Here is a 25,723-nt window from a genome sequence, read left to right as displayed (position 1 = left end):
CTTCTGTGTTGTTTGAGATCTAAGCGAAGCTTCTAGTAGCCATTCTTTGTATGCCTTGTCTTACTGTAGTTAGCGCATTTTAGCTTGGCATCCTACTTTCTTTCTCTTTGATCGATCCTTGACCTTGGATTGTTTATGGCTTCATTCTTTTGCTTGTCGGGGTTCTTCTCATTGATGCCTTTTACTTTAAGTTGGCGTTGGTGATGTCATTTATGGATAATATAGCTTTATTTGTGGTGAATACCTGATAAATATATTGTAATGGCTTCTTGTTCATCCAAGAAGATTTCTTAGGCAATGGTTCACCTTCGAAATTCTATAGCGCTGTCTTTGTATGATTTGCTCACATTTTTCAATTGCTGTCATTTGACATACTTCTCTTCTTCCTGACTGATTGGGTGGGAAGCAACTCATTAATAGCCATTTAAACACTAACAAATTCTTACAATATTATGGGTGGTTTTTACGTAAGAGTTTAACCATACAAGTGCATTGGAAGTAAGCTTCAAATGAGCAAAAGAAACTCGTTATACAGTTGAAATCATAAACATTAAAGTTTCTAATTGCTCGAAGTAGTTTTCAGTGCGATATGCATTGATTGTTCCATCATAGGTGAGTTTAGCTTCACCTCCACCTTGAAAGGGTGGTGCTGTGCTCTTTTTCAGTCGTTCTTTTGATGATGACAGTTTCCCCCACTTCATAGTCTTCATCTTCTTATTTATCCTCTTCATATAGAAATAACACCCTTTTTCCTAAATGCCTCTTGGAAATGAATTGGCATGATATGATTATATTGGTTGATGCATGTCACAACTGCGATCATTATATAAAGATCTATGCTAATTAACTCAAGTTTTTGCAGCCATAAAGTTATATTTTCAATTTCGGCTGATGGTGATGGGCAACTCCCATGGTGTTTTAGTGGACACTTCATGCTCTATTCCTTGGAACACTTAGTTTTTACCAACTCTACAATGGGTACATAATAGCCTCATTCAGGTACCAACTTGATCTAAATTGCGGGAAGATGATTAAATGATCATTGAAACCAATCCTTGTGATCTAGAAGAGGCACGTTTTAGTAGGAAGGTTGCGTATTTAGTAGGAAGATGGAGCTCGGGTAGAGCATAATACGAAAAAAATCAAATATAGGGCTTAGAATGAAGTCCAGGTAGAGTAATTACCATTTTTTCATGCTTCCGACTCATTCTAGGAAAACGATTTCTTTTTCTTAATGTTCTCCATAGTCCTTATCACCAAGCTTGTATCTAAGATATTGCAGTGAGAGGTGCTTAGTATTCCCTCTTTCAGAGATTTTGCTAGAGCTTATCGATACAGTTAAATGAAGATTTTGGCGGAACTCCATCATCTTGTTTTCTTTGCTCAAGTGTACAAAGACTTCTATTTATATATACATGGTAGGAATAAAATATTAAAAGGAATCTAAATACAACAATACTAATAGCATATGATGGGACTAGTTGTTGGACAAAATATCATGGATTTAATACTAATAGCATATGATGGGACTAGTTGTTGGACAAAATATCATGGATTTATCCTAGGAGAGTGCTTGTGGTAGACCTGCCCTCCAAACATTATTCTATGTCAAGATACAAACAAAATTTCTAGTCAACATTAGAAAACATTGATATAATCATGTATTTTTCTTAAGGGTTCACCTTTTCATGGGAGAAATAAACCATTAGCTCCATTGACATTTGTAGGCTCCGAAAATTTGTGCCCCAGCCTCCCTTCTCTCGGGGGAGTTTTAATATGTTAAGTTCCGAGGTAAATTTTCAGAAGCAAGATTGGGTTTGAAATAAGACACTACCCAGAGATTTCGCCCTCATTTTGCGAGGACTTTATGATTTGTTTTGGTTTCCTATAGGTGCAAGCCCCTATAGTTAATTACCCCTCCCGATAATGTGAGAGAACTTTCGACTAAAGCTAGTTATTCAATAGGTACATAGTATATGACATATAATAGCAGCGGAATTAGATATTGAAAATTAAAATTTATCACTATGCACTTAAAGCGGATGGTAGGAGGAATGATGATGAGCCCTGTCAAGATCCCATGGTTCCGTCGTCCCGGGCCGCCATCGTGGTCCCTGGTCTATTAAGTTAGAGGTAGTCGACCCAACCTAACAACATGATCCTTGTCGGCAGCCATTGGTTGCATCGTCCAAGGGTACCTTGTAAACCTTGGATGAATATTTGTTTGAAGGACAAAATTGAATCCACCTTAGCTGATAAAGGGCTTTGTGCCCTATCGATTATATCTTATTGAGTCATATCTCAAGGATTTGCTGTCATTGGGGAGCATACGGGCGCTGGTCATGACCGTAATCTAGTGGTAACATTTGGCGGCAAACCACCCGGTTAAGAGGGTCCCGGTCATAACCGTTTACGTGCGGTGCCATTTGGCGGCACAACTGTCGGTTAGAGAACACATGCCACGTCCTTACTGGCAGGAGACTGTTTGAGAATGAATCTTAGTGATATTCTCAACCAGACATTGACTCTTTGTGAGCTGAAGTTATTTTCAGATTTGTCTACCTAGGCTAAATGTTACGGATGATGGATGTATTTTGTTTAAAGTATTTGGATGATTTATTTCAATTTTAAACATCTAGATTTTGGGATTTTTGGATTTTTGAATTTTCGTGGGTATTTGGGTGGAACTTCAGATATTTGAAATTGACCCCTCTGGTTGAGATTTGAATTCAACGTGGTCTTCATCAGGATATTTATGTGTATTTAGGAATTTTATTGATTGAACCTTATCGACTTTGTCTAGTGGTCGATAGAGGATGGGGTTTATTGTAGGCTTTATGCTTTTTAGACTTTTATGGGCCTCTCTAGGAGGCATTTTGAATACTTGAAATTAATCCCTTCGGCTTAGATAAACATTCAAAACGGCCATCATCAAGGTATATGGGGTCAATTGTATTTTGTTGATTGAACCTTATCAACTTGGTCAACTTGCCGACAGTGATTCAGGTTTACTGTCGACCTTAGGTTTTATTACTGAATTTCTCGGTTCAATAGGCTTCGAAGGCTTAATATGAACATATCAAATAGATATTCCGGTCGACATTTTGACAGTATATCTTTTTAATAGTTTGAGCCATGCCGACTCCTATCTATCTATATAGAAGGATCAGGCTCGAACTGGGGTTCATTTATTGAGCTGCGTAGCATCTCTTGACATATCACGTGTGTGCCAATAACATGCTTGCTGGGGCCTATGCTAGTATTTATATTTCAGTGCATCTTACATAATTACACTTACGTATGTGCATTTGTATTAATATTTGATGAATGTTTACTAGCTTTAAAACTCGTTACTTTTCAATCCTGTAGCATTCTCACAGTCATGTTTATGTGCCACGCTTGTCTGGGCCCATGCGGTAACACATGCTTTTGAGTGCATTTTGCATATCACAAATTTGATATGTATGACATATCTGCATATTTGCATGCTTCATGGTTTAAACAATGCACTTATAAAGTGTGAGTGATGTATATATACAATTTGAAGTATGCACTTATATTACTCTTGTATGATTGAGATAATGTATTTGCTTGACTGATACAATACACATGGAAAATTGATATGACTCATAGGCATAAATGACGCATAGTGTATTTGCATACATGTTTGCATGTTTGTTTACATATGCATTTGTATGTTTGTATGCACACTTATGTATTTGGATATGCATTTGCATGTTAAACATGTGTGTAAAATACACTTGTATTTGTATAGTGCATTCGTGCAATGCACTCGCATGCTTTACTTAGTGTGTTTGTGTGACACACATGCATGAATTTCGAATGACTTGCATAATGGCATGATAATTGACGTATGCAGGAAGTGGTTTTTGCATGATTAATGACATGTATACTGGTTACTTAGTGCGCTTATATGATTGGAAGTATGCATGTGTGCCACTCGATGCATCTGTATGTATTTGGTACATGCGCATTGTACATAGGGGAAGGGGCTCATAGGTGACACCCTTCGATGACTTTGACGCGTCATGTACACTTTAATGAAGGGTCGTACAACCCGCGACAACTAACAGTGCACTATTTTGTTTCTTTTTGAAGACAGATGTTCACGGGATATACGAGCTGCCTAACTTTAACAACTAGCATGTATGCTATCTAAAGTATTTGTGTACTCATGACTTGCAACGTGGTGGACGGTTCTCACTTTATTATGAATTGGTTAACCAGAATAATTATTAGGGATATGCTGGAATTCATACGTGCTAACAATTAATTTTAATACATTTTTATAGGAAAGACAAAAAATTTTTACTTGTACCCCTTCCATTTTTTAAGATAATTACCATCCATATTCCATTATATTTACGCTCGTATTTCACTCACTGGTGAATATTCGAGGAATTCAAAGCCCTCAGGGGTACCTTTTATGTCTTTTAGCAAAGGGATCATAGGCTGGTGGGGCCCGCAAGTGTATATTCCATATCTTTTAGCAAAGAGATCCTAGGCTAGTGGGTCTTGTAGGTGTACCTTCCCTATCTTTTAACAAGAGGGTCCTAGGCTGGTGGGGCCCATAAATAATTTGACTTTTATGTTATAAATAGGACGGAAGCTCAATTCATTTTTTTCACACTTAATTTCTGCAAGGACTGTTGCTATGGAGTTTAGGTGTATGCAAGCTAAGAGATAAAAGAAATGATGTTTGGTTCCTATATGTTGGTGAACAACTACTTCTCCTATAACTTCACTGTAAATTGTTTTATGTTATGTTCTGGATTTTCTTTCATCTTTGCTTTTAGTGTTAGGAACATAAAATTTTGTATGTTTTATTTTTTGATGACTTAGAAATTTAGGTAGATTTTAATTTCTTTAAAATTCTCTTAGTCATGAGCTATGTTGGAAGTTTCGACAGCACCCCGACGTCGTCCCCGCGTAGGGGATAGCATCGGGGTGTAAAACCTTTTCGCCTGCCAAAAAAGGCAGTTATGATAGATGTTAATTGACACCGCGACCACAGTTTTGTTCCCCGTTCGCTAATAAAAGCTGTCACGGGGTCTTCAAGTACTTGTTTAAAACAAAATATTTTCTCGCTCGTTAATAAAAGCGATCACGAGTAGTTATATTTCATGCATACGAATTTTTCCGCTCACTAATAAATGCGGTCAATAGTACTTATATTTTATTGCTCGCTAATAAAAATTGTCATGAGTACTTATATTTCATACATATAAATTTTCAAATACTGGTGTCAGGTTTATACCTTAAGTGCATGGTGACCGAGGTGACGACAAGAGACGACAACGATGATTGGAAACCTGCGATGCACATTGTAATTTTTTGTTATCATTTATGCCATTTAATTAATGATATATATAAAGGGCTAGAGATAGAGAAAAAGAGAGAGTGAGCTCTCTTTCTAGAGAGAGAAAAAGAGAGGGCCTTTGGTGGAAGTGGTGTAGGGCACGTAGGGGAATGGAGGGTAACATTTACAACAACAAATACAACAACATCACGTCTTTATCCCACTAGTGGGGTCGGCTACATGAATCTTTTTTCTCCATTGTGTCCTATTAAAAGTCAAATTCTCGTTTAAATCTAATAAAGAATAGTCATTCATTTTTTCTAACCAAGTCTTCTTAGGTCTGCCTCTACCTTTCTTAACATAAGTCAAATCTAATACCTATGTTCTCCTAACCGGGTCATTGGAAGGTCTCCATTTTATGTGACCAAACCATCTAAGGCGTCTCTCTCTAGATCTTATATTCTACTGGAGCTACTCCAACCTTTTCACGTATATGCTCATTTCGTATCCTATCTCTAAGGGTAAAGCCACTCATCCACCTGAGCATCCTCATCTCTGCCACACTTAACTAAGTATTATGCTTCTCTTTTAATGTCCAACATTCGGCACCATAAAGCATTGCAGGCCTCACCACCATCTTATAGAATTTTTCCTTAAGTTTGTGGGGTACGTTTCTATCACACAACAAGCCCGATGCATTCCTCCACTTCAACCATCCAACTTGAATTCTGTTGATAATATCCCCATCTATTTCACCATCACTCTAAACAATAGATTCAAGATATCTAAAACATGTACTCTTATTAATCACTTGATCGCCCAAAGTCATAATCCCCTCACTAGGTCTATTACTACTAAAATTACACTCCATATATTCCGCTTTAGATCTACTCAAGCGAAAACCTTTTGACATTTAGAGAGAGAAAATCCCTCTCTCCAATTTTAGAGAGAGAAATAGGGGAATTATTTTCTCTCTAAGAGAGAAATATGGAGGCATGATGGTGAAGGAAGATGTTTGGGATGGAGAGGGAAATATTTATGAAGGAATTTCTCTCTTTCTAGGCTAGAGAGAGAAAGTGGAGGTTGAATGAGCTTTTTTGTTGGGGGTGTGTAGGATGTGTGGGAGAGTATTTTTTGTGAAGGGAGGTTGGTGGTTTCAGGGGTAAATATGGAGAAATTGAAAAATTAAGGTTAGGGTTTGTTTTAAGTTTGAGAAGACATGGTGGAAGAAAAAGAAGAAGAAGATGAAGGAGAAGGAGAAGAAGAGGAAGAGGAAATAGAAGAGGAAAATTGAGGGTGGAAGAAGGAGAAACAAAAATGGAGAAGGAAGAAAGTAGGAAGAAGAAGGAAGAAAGGAGGAAGAAGAAAGAATAAGAAGAAGAAGAGGGAGGGTTTTACCTTGGAGAGGCTTGGAATGGTGGCCAGCAGCTTGGAGTCGCAAGAGAGGGAGAAAGAGCCGAAGGGGGGTGGCTTCTTGCGTGAGTTTGACATGAGAGGGAGTCGTGAGGGAGTGAGGAGGGAGTTATGAGGGGTTAAGGGCTTAAGTGGGGGTATTTAAGGAACTTTTTTTCTTTTTTTTTTAAATCTCTCTCTCTCCCTCTATCTTCAAAATTTATTTATAATTATATGGTATAATAATAAAAAAAAATTAATCGTGCATTGAGTCGGTCGTCACGTCGTGTCGTTCGAGCGCTTCGTCGCCTTGATTTACGCACGTGAAATTTAAATTTTCGCCGATCGAAGACTCCATTCAGTATGGGGGACGATCTTAACTATTTTCGTTGCTTCGAATGCATCGGCTTTGTCTCTTTCACGAATGAAGACCATTTAAGCGATTTTAGGTTTTCTGTTGACACATGTCATGTGAGTTACGCGGGTTGTCTCGCTCTTTTGCTTTTGAAATTCACGTTGTACGGTCGACTCGACCCCTACACTAGTATGGAGGTCAACAATAGCTACTATACACGCTCACACAAACCATGTTTAGTCAAGTGTCCTTGACTGAATGATATTAATTTTAGGCTTAGCTCTAAATGGTGTAGGTAGTCAATTTTGATGCAATTTTGATGCTTGCATTATTTTTTAATTGCTGTCATTTGACTTTCTCGCTCTCTCTCTCTCTCTCTCTCTCTCTCTCTCTCTCTCTCTCTCTCTCTCTCTCTCTCTCATATGGAAAGAACTAGGTAATAAAATCCTACAATTTGTTGGCTCTACGATCCACTGCAGTTCTCCATTGTTAGTAAAATCGTACAATTTATTGACTCTACGGTTTATTTTGGGCATACATGTCATGAAGGGCATATGTTGCTTCAGTTTGGATGCTTAACCTGTCGATGAAGAACCATTTAAACAGTAATTTGTTTATTTATCCTGTATTTCTACTATTTCAATGTTTTTCATATATGGCAGGAGTCAATCCTTCAATCATTGGTGGGTTTAGTGGGTTATCTGCATTTATGGGTGTTGCTGCAACATTCATATCTGCAACCCTTGTTGAAAAACTAGGCATTCTAAAGGTTCTTAACCAAAACACATTCTTTTACTTTAAGTTACTCATTCCTTCGCTGATTCCATTTACTGACATTTACAGGCAGGAGCTGCTGGATTAGTGTTTCAGAGTGTTCTTCTTGCCACGGCTCTTGGTGTATTTTGTGTTGGTTCTGTTTCAAGTCAAAAACCACTGTTTTTCTTCCTCTTATTGATTGTAAGTCATCAGTGCATCCGTAGTTGTTAAAACTTAACCGGATTGGGTGGTTGAATTTATGGGATCGTGAATCAGGCCTCAAGCTGGTTTTGTCGGATTAAAAAATTGGATTTGTAGAGAACCGAAATCAACCCATCAAAACCAACAATTGGATCGCTCAACCCGTAAAACTCGGTGTGGTTGAACTGATTTGATTAGAAATTGCATTAGAGATATGGTGTTGGTATATATATATATATATATATATATATATATAATCACTTATTTATCATATTTAAAAATATTACATCATTTAAATAACTTTAATTAGTTTTAATAATACTAATATCATCACAGTTGAATACCCCGTTGAACATTGGTTGAATTTTTAAATATTGAACATTTCCTGGTCTGATAACCCCTGATTTTATCTGATATGTTATATGATTGAAGAATTTTTGCAATATAGTTTCTTGAAATACTCCCTATGCGCTCATCTTTTCAGGTTTTATCGAGACTGGGTCATATGTCTTATGACGTTGTTGGAACCCAAATTCTTCAGACTGGAATCCCTCTTTCCAAGGCAAATTTGATTGGGGCGACAGAGATTTCAATTGCTAGCCTTGCGGAATTTGCGATGTTGGGTGTAGCAATAATTGCAAATGATGTGAAGCATTTCAGCTTCTTGGCCTTGCTCTCGTTTTCTTCTGTAGTTGGTGCTGCATGGATGTTCTGCTGTTGGCTTGGAAACCCATCTGATGAGCAGAGAGAACTTTTCTCTCTTGATCCTCAGTTCCAAACATGTAAGATTTCATATCTTTTAGTGATTCAGCATTTCCTTAATATCATTGAGCATGTTCTATATCATTGATTTATGATGAAGTTTTTACGAATAATCAAATAAATTCTCTCTTCAAATTCATATTTAACTAATTTAAGGCTTTATGGAGGGAGCATGAGATTGTATTTAGTGTTGAATGTTACCAACTTGAGCTAAAATAATGATATTTATGGATTCTTAACTGTTTGGTCAAATACCATTTTATAAGTGAGTTGAGAAAAAAGTTAAAATAGTTCATGGACTATTTGGAGCCCCATTTTAGTCCAACACTATTCAAGTTTTATTTGGGACAATTTTCTAGTAAAAAAATTCTTGAAGTAGAAATTTTTTATTAAAAAACTGCTTCAGAAAACAGTAAGAAATCTCCAAATGAAGTCTTAATATGTTCTATTTAATCATTCATCTTCTTAGATATGATTGAAAATAATTCACTAACGTCTAAATTTTGATTCAAAATAATTCAACAAGAGAGATTATTTTGAATCATATTTGAGAAGTTAAGAGACTAAATTGAATGTATTACATAACTGGATTTAATATAGCAACACAAACACTCAAGAGATTATTTTGACCTTTTTTGTCTATGTGAGTAGAACACCTCATTTTTTATGATCCTTCTAAAATTGGCATATGTGAACCTTTTATTTGGGTCAAAAGTTTGATATGCTGCTAAAAGACCACATATTTGTGTACGAAGTCTAATATCAGACAAACTCTAGGCTAAATACCTTAGACATAAGGTCTTTAGATCTGAATAGAGCATCTTATGTTGGATTGAGAAATTTTATGTTCTGGGTTAAAAATCTTCTGTTTAATAAATAGGGTATGGATATTGTATTGCACGCATTTTAGTAAATGATGATTGATGCTGCCCCATTTTAGTCTATATCTGTTTAATGAGTGTGGCTATGCCTAAAATGCATGAGAAAAAAAATTGTGGTACATAATATTCTTTACTTTGGTCAAATTGGATCTTATAATGATCATTAAATTTATTTTGAAATTAGTACAATATAAATTTTAGTTGATTTATCATAAATTGCAGTAATTTTAGTATATAAAATCATTTGATTTTGGGCTTCGTTTGGAATAGCTTTAGTATCACTTTCTAAAATAACTTTTTAGTACCAAAATTCTTGTTATAGAAAATTTATACTAGAAAGCTGGTTTAGAAAGCAATAAAAAAGACATCCCAAACGAACGCTAAGTTGATCAAAAAAAAAAAATTTTTTTCAGAAATCACTTTTCTCACAGCATGATGGGCAAAATGGTTCATTATGGTGTAGTATTTTGAATTGCAGAGGACAGATGTGGAGTAGTGTTGGTTGCCTCTATTGTGACCCAAAGATCACAGATTCTATTTACAAAAATAATTTCTTTGCAATGCAAACATCTCATTATGATTTATTTTTTTTAATTTTTATTTTCTGTAGGTTAGAGGATTATGAAATTATTTTTGTTAACTAGTTATCTGTTGCCAATTTCATGTTAAAATCCATCTGAAGTTTAACCTTTTTTATAGATCTATGGGTGACTTCTAACTATTTATCCATTTGTTGGTGAAATGCAGGAGCAAATTTGTGATTATTTGTTACTTACCAATTCTTCCATTTGTTCCATGTGGAGGCCATAGAATATGGATGCATCCAGTATATATACAGTCAATCAAATCTTCTCCATGTCATTGCTATTGATTCAGTTCTGAGTTGACACGATTTGGATTTGGGTTACTGAATCACATAATTAGTATTCTTAGATTTGGTCTACCCAATTTCTCTGTTTAACTCATTTTTTTGTATAGTGTATTTGGCACTTCATAAATTTTATTGATTGAATGAATATATATTTTTTATGAAAATGATTTGTAAATTGATGTAACTTCATTAACTCTAAGCTAAAGACTAAAAAAAGAAAAGAAAATTTTAACTTGATATGTCCTATAATATCTGAAATTGAAAAAATATATCTGTTATTTTTTTTTCTAAGAGATCTAGAGGGGGGACTGTAACTTTTGACGATCAAGTCATTAATAAGAGTACATATTTTAGATATCTTGGATCTATTGTTCTGAATGATGGTGAAATAGATAGAGATATTATTAGTAGAATTCAAGTTAAATGGTTGAAGTGGAGGAATGTATCGGGCTTGTTGTTAATAGAAAAGTATTCCTCAAATTTGAGGGAAATTTCTATAAGATGGTAGTGAGACCTACAATGCTTTATGCTATAGAATGTTGGTTGGTAAAAGGGAAGCATAATATTAAGTTAAATTTTATAAAGATGGGGATGCTCATCTAGATGTGTGACTTTACTTTTAGAGGCAGAATATGAAACGAGCATGTACGTGAAAATGTTAGAGTAACTAGGTGATAAATATGGGCTCCAAAAATTTGTGCCTTGGTCTCTTCGTGACCCCTTTTCTTTTCTTTGGCTCGTTGAGGAGAGTTTTAAAGTTTAAATTCTGAGGCAAATTTTTAGAAGGCAGATTGAGTTTTGAATAAGGCATTACCTAGAGATTTTGTCCTCATTTTGTGAGGATTTCATGATCTGAGTTCAAGTTTCCTTTAGGCGCAAGCCCCTATAGTTAATTAGCCCTCCTGATAACAATAAAGAACTTTCGATTAAGGCTAGTCATTAAACATATACATATTATGTGACATATAGTAGCCAAATGATTTGGTATTTGAAAATTTAGCATTTAAAATTAGGAATTTATCATCTTGCACTTAAAGTGGATAGTAGAAAGAGTGATGATAAACTCGATCAAGATATTATAGTTCTGTCATCTTGGGTTATTATGATCCCTGTTTTACTTGTTAGAAGAGGTGGTCAACCTAACCTGAGAGAAGGATCATTGTCAATAGCAATGGGTTACTTTTTCATAAAAATATCTTATATACATGGGGTGAATATTTGTCTAAGGGAGTAAATTTGTGAATATTTCTCTAGGACAAATTTGAATCCACCTTAGGTAATAGAGGGATTTATGCCGTATCGATTATATCCTATTGATTCATTACTTAAATATTTGAAGCCGTTGGAGAACATATGGCTTCTATCAATGACCGTAATATAATAGTGCTATTTGACAACAAAATCACTCGTTAGAGGGTCTCGATCATAATCATTTACATGTGGTGTCATTTGATGGTGAAGTCACTGGTCAGAGGACACATGACATGTTTTTGCCGACAATAAACAATTTGAGAATGAATTCTAGTGATATTCTCGATCAGACATTTGTTCTTTATGAGTTGGAGTGTTTTTCATATTTTTATTAGAATATGAGAGGCATTTTACAATATTTTATGTCATCTTTGATTGAGATTTTTTGTCAACACGACAATTATCGGGATACTTATGAGCAACTTCACTTTATTAGTAGAACCTTGTCGACTTTATCTATTGGCTAATAGAGGATCGGGTTCATCATCAACTTTATGCTTTTATTAACAAAATTTTCTTTTTATTGACCTTGAATGTCTAATATGAACATATAAAATAAATATTCTGGTCGACATTGCGACCGTATAGTTGTTTGATAGTTCTAGGCGTGTCGACTCCTATCTATTTACATAGAAATATCGAGCTCGAACTTATGTTTATTTCTTGAACAGCGTAGCATCCTCAGACATCACATATGTGCATACATTATGCTCATCGGGGATTTTGCGAGTAATCATATTTTAATGCATGAAGGGGGAGCATTTAAATATTTAAATATAATTATTTTCGCTAAGTGATTGTCGCTAAAGTTTACGCAAAATTTCATTTGAAGCTTGAGAAATGTCTTCTTTTCGCTTGTATGAGTGTTGCGGATCTGATAACGTTGATGGTGCATTGTACTTCAACTATCTTTTGCATGCTATCATCTTCCTCAACATTCAACTTACTGGAGTGGCCTATAATTTTTACTACTAATTCTTTGTTTTTGCATACAAGCGAATCATAATGTTGTGTTGTATATCATTTGTTACTTTATACAGGTAAACTGTTATGTACTAATAAATTTCATGCAGTTGCTTATAGATAACATGTAGTGTGTATGGTGAGTCTTTCATAGTGGCTCATAGGTGCTCGTATTCATTGCTCGTTTCTTGTGCTTTTCTGTAAATAGTATGTTGTGTGTAGCTATGCTCACAGGAGATCTACCATACTTGCAGCACATAATCGTTGCTTTTAAACGAACTGCATCAACTATTATTATTCATAGAGGGTTGATATGTTTATTTGCAAATAGGCTAATATTGCTCCTATGAAGATTGTTATATTTGTTGCAGTTCCTTTATCTATATTGTAAGGGATCATTCACATTCACCATATATTATTTTTCATCACTTGCATATGTTTAATACATTTACTTGCAGGTTTATATTGACTATAGGGGAATCATATCAAAAACGTACTTTTATATTCGTCGTAGCCTTCTTTAATATGTTTTTTTGGAGCTGTCAATGTTATTGCGAGCAGATGCGTGTGTTCATCTGTAAGTTAATATCGATTGCTGGGTGAGCTGCATTCACAACTAGTTTCTTCAAGTATGTGTTGACCTCATTTTTGAATGAGGTCGTCAGGATCTATCCAGAATTCTGTCTGTTGATCTGATGGTTGAAAATCATCCAATTGTCAATCATCTACCCCTCAACCCAGACTTCAATCCAGATCTTAATCCATACATCAATTCAGACCTTAATATGGCTTCAATTCCAGACCATAATCCAGACTTTAACTTAATCTCCAGTCAACTTCAATCCAAACTTTGATCCATCGAGACTTCAATAAATTTAAGCTTCATTCAATACAGACCTCAATTAATCTAGACTTCAATTAATTCAGTCTTTAAACTAGACTCTTCAATCAATCGAGATTTCAATCAGCACCAAACTAGACTCTTCAATTAATCCAAATTTCAATCTAGAGTACAATCGAGACTTCAATCGATCCATACTTCAATCAATTCAACCCTCAATCAATCCAAACTTCAATCAATTCAATCTTCAATTAATACAAATTTTAGTCAGTGTTCAATTAAACCTCAATTCACATTTAACCCAGATTTCAATCAACCTTCAATCCAATCTCTAATCAATCTTCAATCTTTATCATACATTTGATTATGATTAATGTAAATAATTCAAATTCAATCAATCAAATCTAGAATCCAACTCAAATCTTGAATTTTAGACGAAAACCCAGGGCTAAGCACCATTGTCCTGAAACCCTTTATGAGTTATGTTTCAATCACCTTAAAAATCCAATCAAATGATTTTTGATTCATGATCTATAAATTGCATATTGATTAGGCATGTCTCTAAGGTCAACCCTCCAAATTGGAGCACAATCTAACATTTCTATCCCAAGAAACTGAATCATTTTTCAAAGATTGCAAAACCTTCAAATATTTATAGCTTATGCCTATGAAATTTAATCTTGGGATCCTCCCCAAGACGCTTGTCCATGCGCATAGCCTTGCTTATGACATGTTGAGTATTAAAAAATATTTTGGTGGACCTAATTTGCCTCGAGTTGACAATGAGTCAAAATGACCAAAACACTCATTAAGGGAAAATTTAAAGTTTTCTTCAAACTTCAACATGACCCAGTCAAATCAAGTCTTGGAACCTCCTCTAGTGCATCATAAACATAATTAGGAATATATTGGACTCAACTCCAGACCTTGGTCAAGTCCAGTTGAACTAGTCAACCTACTTTGACCAAAATACCCCTTAAGGGTTTTAATGGTGATTTCAATCTAAACGACCTCACCATGGTATAGCCACCTACATTAAGTTTGAAATGTCATTTTAGACCTGTTAAACCCGAACTCAGGCCTTAGTCTGATCTAGTTGACCAAATCAACCCTTGTTGACCAAATGGCCCCTTACGAGTCCAAATGGTCATTTTGACTGAAATGACCCGTCTAGTCTAAGAAAACAACTTCCATTGGTTTTCATTGATCAAATCAAACATGTTGAGCTCAAGCTCAACCATGGTGTAACTGGTTGACCATATCAATCATTAACCCCTGTTTATATTAAATCATGCTCTATTTTCACTTAAACTTTATCAAAACCCTTTGATCTCTTTTCCTAGTGATTTGGGTTTGATTGGTCACCCTGACCTAGTCAACAGATGACTTGGTCAACTAAGCCCAAGTCTAGTCATATTTAACCTATTTGGATCAAATCATTTCATCTAACGAAATGAACATCTTCAAACCCTCAATCTCTCCAGTGCATGGTTCAAAAACATCCAGAACCTTCATGTGTCAAATCATACTTGATTTGACTTGGTCAAATTATCAAATTTGCCAAACCCATATGTTTGGTTAACTCAAGTCCAATGGGTCAATTTAACACATTCAATCAAACTGAACCTTCCAAGCTTTCAAACCCACTTCAATATATGATTCAAATGCATTGAGTCAAACCACCTTGACTTGACATGGTAAAAAATCAATCCATGGTCAAACTTTGCATTCTATGTGTTTATCCACTCAAACTTCAATCCTATTGTTTTAAGAAACCCTAACCCATTCCATTTAATGCTTTGATTATTCTTTAAATTATTATAAGTCAAGTCAACCCATCATGGCTTGGTCAAATCTCCTTTCATTCACCCATATGCATTCAAGCTTTAATTTCTTAGCTTTAAGCCTTTTCCAAACCATTCCAACCAGCTCATAGTGCCACCTTGCATGCCACATGAGCTGGTTTGAGCAGTTTACTGGTCAAACCAGTCAACAAATGATCAAGAGACCATTAATGGTCAAATCTCCTACCTCAAGCTAATCCACTCCATATCAAACCACTCCAACAATTTTAACCACTCTCTAGAACATTCTTAAGTCACTTATAATCCCTAATTTAAGCTTAAATTACCTTTAATCATCTAATGTGTGCAAAAAGGCCAAAAAAAGCTTTACACATCATTGTATGTCCTTTTTTTATCCATGCTCCCTAACTACCCCAGGCCATTTTTCAAACATCAGGGAAGATGCCAAAATCATCTTGGCCATCCAATCAACCTAGGGTGCTTCAATTGAGCAAAAAGAGCCAAAAATAAATTCAATCAACATCCTAGTAATCTCTCACTTTTTTCAACCTCCCAAAATCTTTGAGCTTTAATTTAAACTCCCCACACATCCCTCAACAATTTCTAAGTAAAACTCCGACGTTTGGAAACTGACGGTTGTGATCCTCCGACGATCCAAACACCAAGTCCGTCCAACTTTTTTTGCTGTCGATTCAAGCATTTTCAGCCATTCGTCTCTTCAAGAAAGTTAATCATGGACAAACTACAAGTTCAGAGAATCTTTAATAATCCAAATCCATCATTTCTGCATAGGTGATAATTAACCCTAGTTTAGGACACTTAGTGGTTATTTAACTTTTCATAAATTGCATATTGAACCATGAAATTAATCCCCTATCATTTTTGTTCATGTGTATGACTCATGTTTAAAATTTCATCCTATTTGATCGATTAGTTTAAGAGAACGAAATGATTTTCATTTCTAGGGCATTTCATGTAATATGCATTAACGTCATGTTTTCTGGACCATTGATTTTAAGACTAATAGTCCAGATTGCGTTGTTCTATGGCTAATTAAAATTGCGTATTCGATCTTGCCATTAATTCCTCCATCCAGCGCAATCAAGGTCGTTCATCCAAACTGTACTATGGATCGAACGGCTGTTGGCACGTGCTGAATCAATTAAGTAAAAGCACGTAGGTCTCGCCGCCGACGCATATTAGATTTAAAAGATTGCTGATGACACAATCATTAGCATTTAATGTGGCCGCCAATAACTTTTTTTTTTTGGGACATTTAGGCCATTTAAGGCAAATTCACACACACAATGCATACACAGAGACTCGAACCTTAGACCTCTTAGTTGGAAGCCTTAGCTCTCAACCAATAGGCTAAGGAGAGTTGTGTGGCTGTCAATAGCGATTAGCATGCATTTTGATCCCACTAATTACAACACGTCACGTGTCCTCCCGTCGTTATTGCGACAATTTCATTTTTAATTAATTTTAATTATTTTTAAGCATTTAATCACAAGAATTTTAAAAAAAATCATCAAAAATTAAGTATTTTATATCATTTTGCTCAAAATTTTAAATACTTTTATTTAAAATATTTTAATATTAAATATTATGAATTTAATTATTATTTTATTGATTATAATTTCAAATAAATTTTTAAAATTTTGTGGAAAATTATTTTAAATTTTTTTTTAATATCCAGTGATTTTTTCACATAGATTTTAATTTAATTTTAATATCATTTTGAATTTTCAAAATTTAAAATTTATGTTTTAACACTTAATTTTTTAAAAATTATTTTTAATCGTATCTTTTTAATCCTCTTGCATACATTTAGCTTTGATATACAATTTTAATCAGAGGCTAATCATGCTTGAATAGATTTAATGCGGATTGATTAATGGAAAATTAACTTGTTAATTACATATTCCTTAAGCCTTCTAATTGCTTAAGTTATATCTTGATTTCAATGCTTAGGTTTGCACATGCACTTAGATTAGGGCTCTTGATTGATGTGATATGTGCACTTTGCTTATATTTGTTTATGGGTTAGTAGAACATTGATTTTAAATCTACTTAATTTAGTGCCTCTTAAGGACAATAATTAATAATCTATCTTAAGAATTTAAGAAAAATTTAGAAAATAAAATTTACATCCGATAGGAATGAAACTTAAAACATTTAAACTTAGTGACACCCTTTGCCTTAGGGTAAATTTCTAAAAATCATCAAAAGTTAATTATTTAATTAATTCAATATTTAAATATTTTAATTATTAAAAGTAATTAAAATTTTCAAAAAATTCTCAAACACTTGAGAACATTTCTTTGGGTCATTCCTGACCTTTGGAAGTGGTTTCAAGAAGTTTGAAATCAATTTGGATGAAGACATTTAAAATCTCCTTAGTTAAATAATTTAAAAATTCAATTAATTGATCATACTTTTAAAATTTAACATTAATTCAAGAAAATTTTAAATTGAGCAAACTCAAAGGCATTAGACTCTATTATTTGTCTAATATTTATTAAAAATATCAAACTACCATAAATAATCCAAAGTTAATAAGTCAAATTTTTGGTCAACCTTAATTCAAATTTAAGTCAAAATTTCAAAATTTCATAATGAAATGTAGAAAAATTCAATTCCTACAAACTTAGTGTCTAATTTCTCATCATAGTATTTAATATTTAGGAAAGTATCAAAACTCAATAATTCACCTTAATTTAAAAACTTAAATTTTAACCACTTAATTAATGCATTTAAAAAGTCAAATAATTAAAAAATTCAATAATCAACTCAAACTCTAGAAAATTTTGATTCAAATCTTAAAATCAATAATCAAGCAATTTAATTAAAATTTATCAACTCTTAATTCTTAAGCAGTTGAATTAACTTAATTATAATGGTTACTACTAGGTAATCTAGGCTTACAATATTATTAACTTAGCCCCAAATAAGGTGAAGTAAATTTTTTAACTATTGTGTAAATAAAGATAGTAATCACTCAACATTTTAAATACATTTTACGAATAACATTAAAATATCAATACTTAAATTCAAATTAAAAGCCCTTAAGTCTTTTAACTAATGAAAACACCAAACAATTTCAATCAATTATCGTATATATGACATATCTAAACTACATAGCATACTTCACACACTTTAGATGATTTGTTAGGAGAACAACCTCTAGTTTTAGGCTAGGCCAACGTTTTACTTTTCTGCTATTATGCGTCGAGTTTTCTATGATTTTCACTACATGTTGGTTGTAAAAGTATTTGATTGATGTGTTTATTTATTTAAATGTTATTATAATTTGTGAATTGATATGATGGATGTTAGATTACCCCTAGTTTAGAAATGATCTGGATGCTCACATAATCTTCTACAGTGCCCGTGCTCATATAGGTCTATAAAATTAAGGTGGCAAAATTAAAATTTAATGAACACAATTTTTGCATGTGCTAAGCATGCTAAGCCCCTTGAAATTAAAAGAGCATGACCAAGTATAATTATGTTTGAAATTGACCAATTCAATGATATATAACTACATTAGATTATTGATTTTATTTACTTAGGATAACCTTGGAGGTTGTAATTGAGTCTTGTTTTTCTTTTAAGTTTCAATGTCATGTAATTGCATTTGAAATGTAATGTAAAAGTGGTATTTGAAACAGTTAGGATATCCAAGTTAGGATGACTTAAAACATCCAAAGAAAAAAGAAAACATCCTTTAAGGGAGGAGTATCGATCTTTTTATTTGGATATCTGAACTTGATGAATCCAAGGAGCTCGTAAAAGGACAAAAAAATAAAGATCGAGAAGATTTCTATTCTCAAAGTCTCTTGTATCAATCTTAGGAGTATAATCCAGGTTATTGTCAGTGGTATCCGACCAGTATTGATTTTTGCAGTTCCTTGGTTGCAATATTAAGTGACACTTAATACATAGATTTTGAGTTTATTTAATTAATTTGATTGATTAATTTACATTTATTGTGCAGTAGAAATGACATATTTTTTTAGCTTTTTAATTTCATGTTTTTTTTTTAATTTAGCTTGGATTCGATCAAAGTTTAGTGAGGGTATGCTAAAAAAAATTCATCTACTCAAATAAATTAAAATTTTAAAGCTAAAATAAAAACTCTAATATTTTAAGAAGTAAGCTCGGGAATGCTAAAAGTATTTTATGCATTAATATTGAATTCTTCTCCTTCTTGTTAGGCACATCCTTGCTTGCAGGTTTTAATAGACCATCTAACCTATTAGGATGCAGTTCTATCAATAGGATGCAGTACAATCTTTAGGATAAAATTTATTTTCAATCCTGTTTTTAAATTTCTTCATATTCAATTTTATGCATTTCATGGAGTCAATTAACATGTATTGATTTAGGAATAAATTTAAAAGAGTCAAAATTTTAATTACATCTTATTTCAAGCATCAAATCACACGAAATGTATTAAGGGGCCAATTAGGATATGCTATAGATGTTGGTTCGAACTCCTCAAAACTTTATAAAAATTTTACCTATATTTCATAAAAAAACTAGACACATAGATTCTAATCACTTAGGTGGTTAGCTGACTCCTAATACAGGCTGGGGTAATTCAAGTTATGTGTTGCATTAGCTAAGTTTGGGCCATTATTATTTAGTGCCCAAATTTTGATCTAGGTTTTGGGGTAGACCCAAAATCATAAGTCTCCATCTTCTGTGAATATAATCCCACCATTCTAATAAATTGATCATCTCAAATTAAAAAAAAAAAAAAATCTTAAAGCCAAAACTTAAAGCCCAATAGATAGGGTAAATTAGGGTGTTTCTGAAATGTTTCAAAATCCAAAAAGCAGCTACCTTTCATCCTTTGACCTCAAGAATATGTTTTCAAAATTTGATCCAATCCCATTTGAATTTCAAACATTACTCCTTTATATCTATATTTAAAAACCCAAAATGAAATTTCTATCATTATTTTAATCAATAGTCTTCAAAGGAAATGGGGCTTGTAATCGTAGGAGATCTAAAGAACCTATATCAATTTTCAAAATACATTTTTTTTCAAAAACATAATTAACTTTGTTTGAAAAAATCAAAATTAATGATAATCATTATCATCATATTCAAATGATTGATAGTGAACGATATCTTCTTTCTTTAAGAAGATAAATCGCTTTATTTTCATGACTTTTGTTATGAGATTAATGATCATTTATCCAAATTATCATAGTAAAATACGACATCAAACATCAATTTGACCCTCTAAGGTCATATGTGGTTCTTCTCTGAATTTGGTTACGATAATAAGGATAAACCTATAGTTTTATATTTTGAACCCATTAGGGAGTGAGTTTTTTGCCTCTCGAGGAAATATATCAATCATAATGATGTGTTCAAATTTAAAACTGAAATTCAAGAAATTAAATTCTCTGAAAAAAAAAGTAACTTTCAAACAACTTTTTCATACTCACATAAATAGTATGTAGGATGACAAGTTGCTTCATTCATTACATACCAGGTTCATGTTCGTAAGAGGCTGTCATATGCATATGCAAGCTAGCCAGCTTTGATTGGATGGATGTCGTAGCATTCATTGCATATTAATGTGAGTTACTGGGTGGGCTGCATTCATCGATGATCTCCCATACTTGTTAGTTGGCTTATTATTGTATTCACTTGCACATCTTGAGTTGTCTCCTATAAACACTTGCATGCTCTTTGCAACGTATTGTAAATGAACTGTTGTGTGTGTCATATGCATGTTTTTATGTTGATATCGAATGCAGGGTGTTGTTACATTCATTATAGGTTACTAGTACTTACATCATTCTTTGTGGTTATATCTATTTATTTATAAGCATGATTTGAGATGAACATTGCAAGTCAATTATCATTGTTCAAGAGTTCCATGTTATGACTTGTAATCGGGTTACATTTTCTACAATTTTATCATCGCTTATAAGCAAGTTGTGTTTGTAAGATATTTGTCCATCATAAGTTCTTTGTTCGTTTATTTGTGTTTAATTATTTGTCATTTTGTGAATTATAGATTTATTTTATGCATTTATTCAAGTTTGGTTCCTTGTTGTGGAAGTTTGGTTCCCTATTGTTCAATAATTTTCAAGCTCATTTCACTGTATTTTGTTCAAGTCAAGTCCACTATTCACTAAAAAAATTGTTCGTCTCATGGCATCTCCCCAGCTGAGGAGAAATTTTGGAAGTTAGGCCTTCCCAACACGCTAGAGAAAATCATGTTTTGTAGGTGTCAGACGACACTTTGGTCGTAGTTCTTTAATCCCACCATATTAATAGAGCATGTATGATTCTTCGAGGCACTTATTTGAAATGCGTAATTTTATTTCCCTGCAAGCACTGAAGCACATACACGAGTACGTATTGTCCCTGCCATGCTACAGTGTCTACTCGCCTCACCGCAAGTACCGCACTGGACTCCCTCCCACCACACTACAAGAGTGTGTATGGGTGTTCCCTGGCATGTTATGATTGTTGAAAATAGGATTTAGTGTTTTTTTATCTTTGGAGTCATACTTGTAAGAAAATGGCGATGATGATGATCTTGAGGCAATGATGGCGGTGAAAATCACCCAAAAAAAACTTCTTTCGCGCATTTTTTATTTTTCTCTATCTTTTTTTTTCTTATTGAACTTTTTTTTGTCTCCTTTCTTCCTCTTGTCTTTTTTTTTTTTTTCTATTTTTTGAATAAGAATAATAATATTAGTAATTAATAATAATAATAATAATAATAATAATAATAATAATAATAATAATAATAATTAATGCAATTAATATCAAAATATTAAAGTGGGAGAGAATGATCACCTTGGGCTGTTGTCTGGTTGTGAGGTAGATGAAGCAGCTGTGTTGATCAGATATGAAACCAAAAGAGGTAGTGAGGTGCTTGGCATATTAAAGGGGTTTAATTATGCTTTGATGTACGGGTGGTGTGCAAATGACAGAGAAGGGAGGTCAGCTTCGTAGGGAGGATTAGACGGAGTGTTGAGGTAGGAGCCGAGCACGGGAGATCAGGTAATGCACATCGGCGACTAATTGGGTTCAGTTGTGAGGAAAAGACGTGTGCGGGGAAGGTCGACGAGTGCGGGTGGCCTAGTCGGGATGGAGGTTGGAGCGATTGGATCGGCTTTGGGCAGTTTGGGGTGTTTCGCCGAAGTAGAGGAGGCGGATGCGGGAGATCTAGGCATCATATAGGGGTGGTTTTGAAGCAAGTTTTGTCGAATTGCGAGTATCAGAGGTTAGTGAGGTAGGTTGGAGGAACAGAGAGGAGTGCGGTTCACGAGTTCGAGTCATGGAAGCTATGGGAAGAGGAGAAGAGGTCGAAAAATACGGGCAAGGTCTTCGAACAGGGTGATAGATCGAAGGTATGCGAGTTGTAGCGACTCGATTGTGAGAGGGATGAAGAACGTTAGGGAGTAGAGAGGGGGATATCGCATGCCGAAGAAGAAGCCTTTGACTTCAAATTTTTGTTTCATTTTAACGATGACAAGAGTGGACAAGCGATTAAGGCTAGTGCGAGGAGACATTTTCACAGAGCAGGGATAAGCTGAGGAAGCTAAATATGCAGGGATTTGTGCGAGACGTGAGAAGGATTTTGGGCAAGGTGAACGATAGAGGTAAACACAACTCTCTTTGGTCTATTGGTTGAGAGCTAAGGCTTCCAACTAAGAGGTCTACGGTTCGAGTCTATGTGTATGCGTTGTGTGTGGCCTAAATGTCCCAAAAAAAAAAAAAAACGATAGAGGTAACAAAGATTTTTTTATTTGTAAAAGTCAATAAAGACCGCTAATAAATATGGTATGCGTCTTGAGTAAATCATGTTTATTACATGCTAATTGATCATGTGTATCTCCAAATATTTATTTTGGGTATCACATAGAGGAAGTTTTATTTGGTTCGGTCGACCGAATGAGAGAAACATTCGGTAGCAGGCAAAAATCGCGCGGTACCGAGGTGTACCGAGTTTTTTGAAAAACTCGGTACACCTCGGTACCGCGCGATTTTTGCCTGCGACCGAATGTTTCTCTACATTCGGTCGGAGGACGTAATAATTGTTCCACATAGAGGGTTTTATTTTGTGGATTTCTGGGAGTCAGTGTCTTGGCATCATACTAATTCTTTGTCTTTATAGGTTTTTAGACGTATCCATAAATAAATTGACATGTTGGCTTTAGTTAAGTAGGGACCCATGTGATAGTGACACAACACTTCATGCTGATCTTTAGTGCATCACTTTATAAGTTGCCGCAAGTAGATAGCATTGCCACCTCTTAATTTCTTCTACCACCGCCACCACTTTAGATTTCAACATTTTTGCATAAAATCTATATTTTTCATTATTGCAATCATATATATAAATATAATATTTTTGTTATATAATTACAGGTATCGTTTATAGTTTTCTTCAGCTTTATAGATTCACCAGCTAGCATGAATTTGTTGCCTCCGATCTCTTACAACTACTTCCAACTCAAGTTTCCATTTTTCTTCCTCTACATTTGCATTTCCTCTTTTTGCATATCGATGTTTTGTTACTTTGCACAGGTTCCTGGATGAGCCATATGCCAACTAGTTAGTTGTCATATAAAGTTTCCTCTTAGGTATACTTTTACATTGTAGCTTTATACATATTGGTATAATTTCTCTCCTTTCTTTCTATTGATGCTTCTATTGCTTTGTGCATGTTCTAAAAGTGCAGAGTGTCCAGTCTTTGAAAGGAGCAGAGCGAAGCTGCCGACTTCTTCTTCAGACATAGATTTAGGAGATAGACTTCAGTCCTCTCTGAAGGATAATATACTCTTTTTCTTTTTGTTGGCTTATTTAAGCTTGTAAAAAGATGTAAATTCACATTTATATATGTGAATTTTGAATCAATAAAAGAAATTAATTTTGTGATTTTAGTTGTTTATGAGTTCTTTTATTGCTCTTGTGACTCTTGTGGTTATTATGCTCATAACTTCAAACAGTCATTAGAGTTAGCAGTTGCACTCTCTTCAGAGCTTTAGTTTGAGTCCTGAGGTTAGGTTCCATCTTCCTTGTGCTTTGTACGGTGGACCTTGGTGAATGATTAACTGATTATCCTTACTAGCATGTCAGGAGATTTATGTGCCTTATGCCCTTTGCTTCTTACTTTGGCGGGTTTTATGAAGGTGTAAATTTTGGTTACCTAAACCTTTTAGATTTACGTTATGTCGACGGCGAGAGGACATTTGTCAAGTGCTTTAAGCACAATAGACTTGTTGATAATGAAAATTCTTTTAATTCAACTTAAGGCTTTTTGTGACCTTTTAGATAATATCTTTGGTCATTCCCTTAGTGCTTTAACTTACTTGTTAAAGAGTTTACATGTTTTAGGTTCGATTAGTAGCACCAAATGTAGGTAATATTTTAGCCTTTAATGAGTCAAGATGACTTTAATATCGGTTACTTGAACTTATCAGATTGGGTGAGCTAAGATTTAACATCTCTTCGTCATTCAACTACTAAAACGGGGGTTTCTCTACTACATCCTTTCTTATGACTTGTTGAGTAGATAGAGCTGCCAATGACTCAGCCACCTCGTGGCTAGTTGAGTCTGACCTCATGTGCCAGTTTAGGCTTTAAACTTAAGATGCGGAGAAATGAGCTTTCCAAGCTAAATTTATTGAAGTTTGAAGATGTGAAGTTATCTTTCATGGCTTGAGATCTCAGAGCTTATGCATATTCGGTAGCTACCTTGGTTAAGACTCTTCCTTCCCACTGTAACCTTGACTTTTCGATCAATTAAAAGAATATCGTAGACTATAACTACTTAAACTTGTCGAGTCAAATAAGCTTATGTGCTTCTAATAATCCTTACTAACGACTGATATAATGGAGTTCATTTACCACGATCTTTCTTATGGCTTATTGAGTAGACTAAACTACCAGCGATTCAATCATATTTGAGCTTATTGAATTTGGCCTTATACACCCATTTTTACTTTAGCTTCAGGATGCAAAAGAGCTTATACCACTCTAACTTGACTTGTTAGAGTGTGTAGCTAAAAAACTTTTATTTTTTGGCCTTCAAAGTCATGGCATGTTGAAGAAGGTGATGTCTTGAGTTTTGAAGAATCACCTACATATACACATATCATAAAAAAATTATCGTATTCTTTTTCTTAAAGTAATGTCTGTATTTGATGATTTTAAATATTTATTTGGGGATCTCGACATGAAGCATGATATCGACCCAAATAAATATTTAAAATGCCCATGTCTTATGAGGAAGGCTTAGATAAACTTTACGTTTAATGATTTTAAATATTTATTTGGGG

The 25,723-nt window shown here is 34.2% G+C and overlaps 1 protein-coding gene and 1 long non-coding RNA gene across 2 annotated transcripts in view; both read left to right on the top strand.

Moving 5' to 3' along the window:
- Positions 1–10,665, top strand: part of LOC110096197 (solute carrier family 40 member 2, chloroplastic) — a 43,122-nt gene extending 32,457 nt beyond the window's left edge. The window contains exons 11-14 of the mRNA XM_020822003.2: positions 7,730–7,836; positions 7,911–8,024; positions 8,509–8,806; positions 10,415–10,665. Of these exons, the coding sequence (XP_020677662.1) occupies positions 7,730–7,836; positions 7,911–8,024; positions 8,509–8,806; positions 10,415–10,416 (521 nt within the window). The 3' untranslated portion in view covers positions 10,417–10,665. The remainder of the gene's footprint in view (positions 1–7,729; positions 7,837–7,910; positions 8,025–8,508; positions 8,807–10,414) is intronic.
- Positions 10,666–22,270: 11,605 nt separating this feature from the next.
- LOC114580360 lies at positions 22,271–24,320 on the top strand. The gene is made up of 2 exons (XR_003701738.1): positions 22,271–23,041; positions 23,970–24,320. It is a non-coding gene; the product is annotated as an uncharacterized LOC114580360 (long non-coding RNA).
- The last annotated feature ends 1,403 nt before the right edge of the window (positions 24,321–25,723 follow it).

This window comes from Dendrobium catenatum, unplaced genomic scaffold (assembly GCF_001605985.2).
Source record: "Dendrobium catenatum unplaced genomic scaffold, ASM160598v2 fragScaff_scaffold_980, whole genome shotgun sequence".
In the NCBI taxonomy this organism is placed as follows: Eukaryota; Viridiplantae; Streptophyta; class Magnoliopsida; order Asparagales; family Orchidaceae; genus Dendrobium; species Dendrobium catenatum.
The sequence above is the reverse complement of the archived record's forward strand: the minus strand, read 5'-3'. Positions and strand labels throughout refer to the sequence as shown.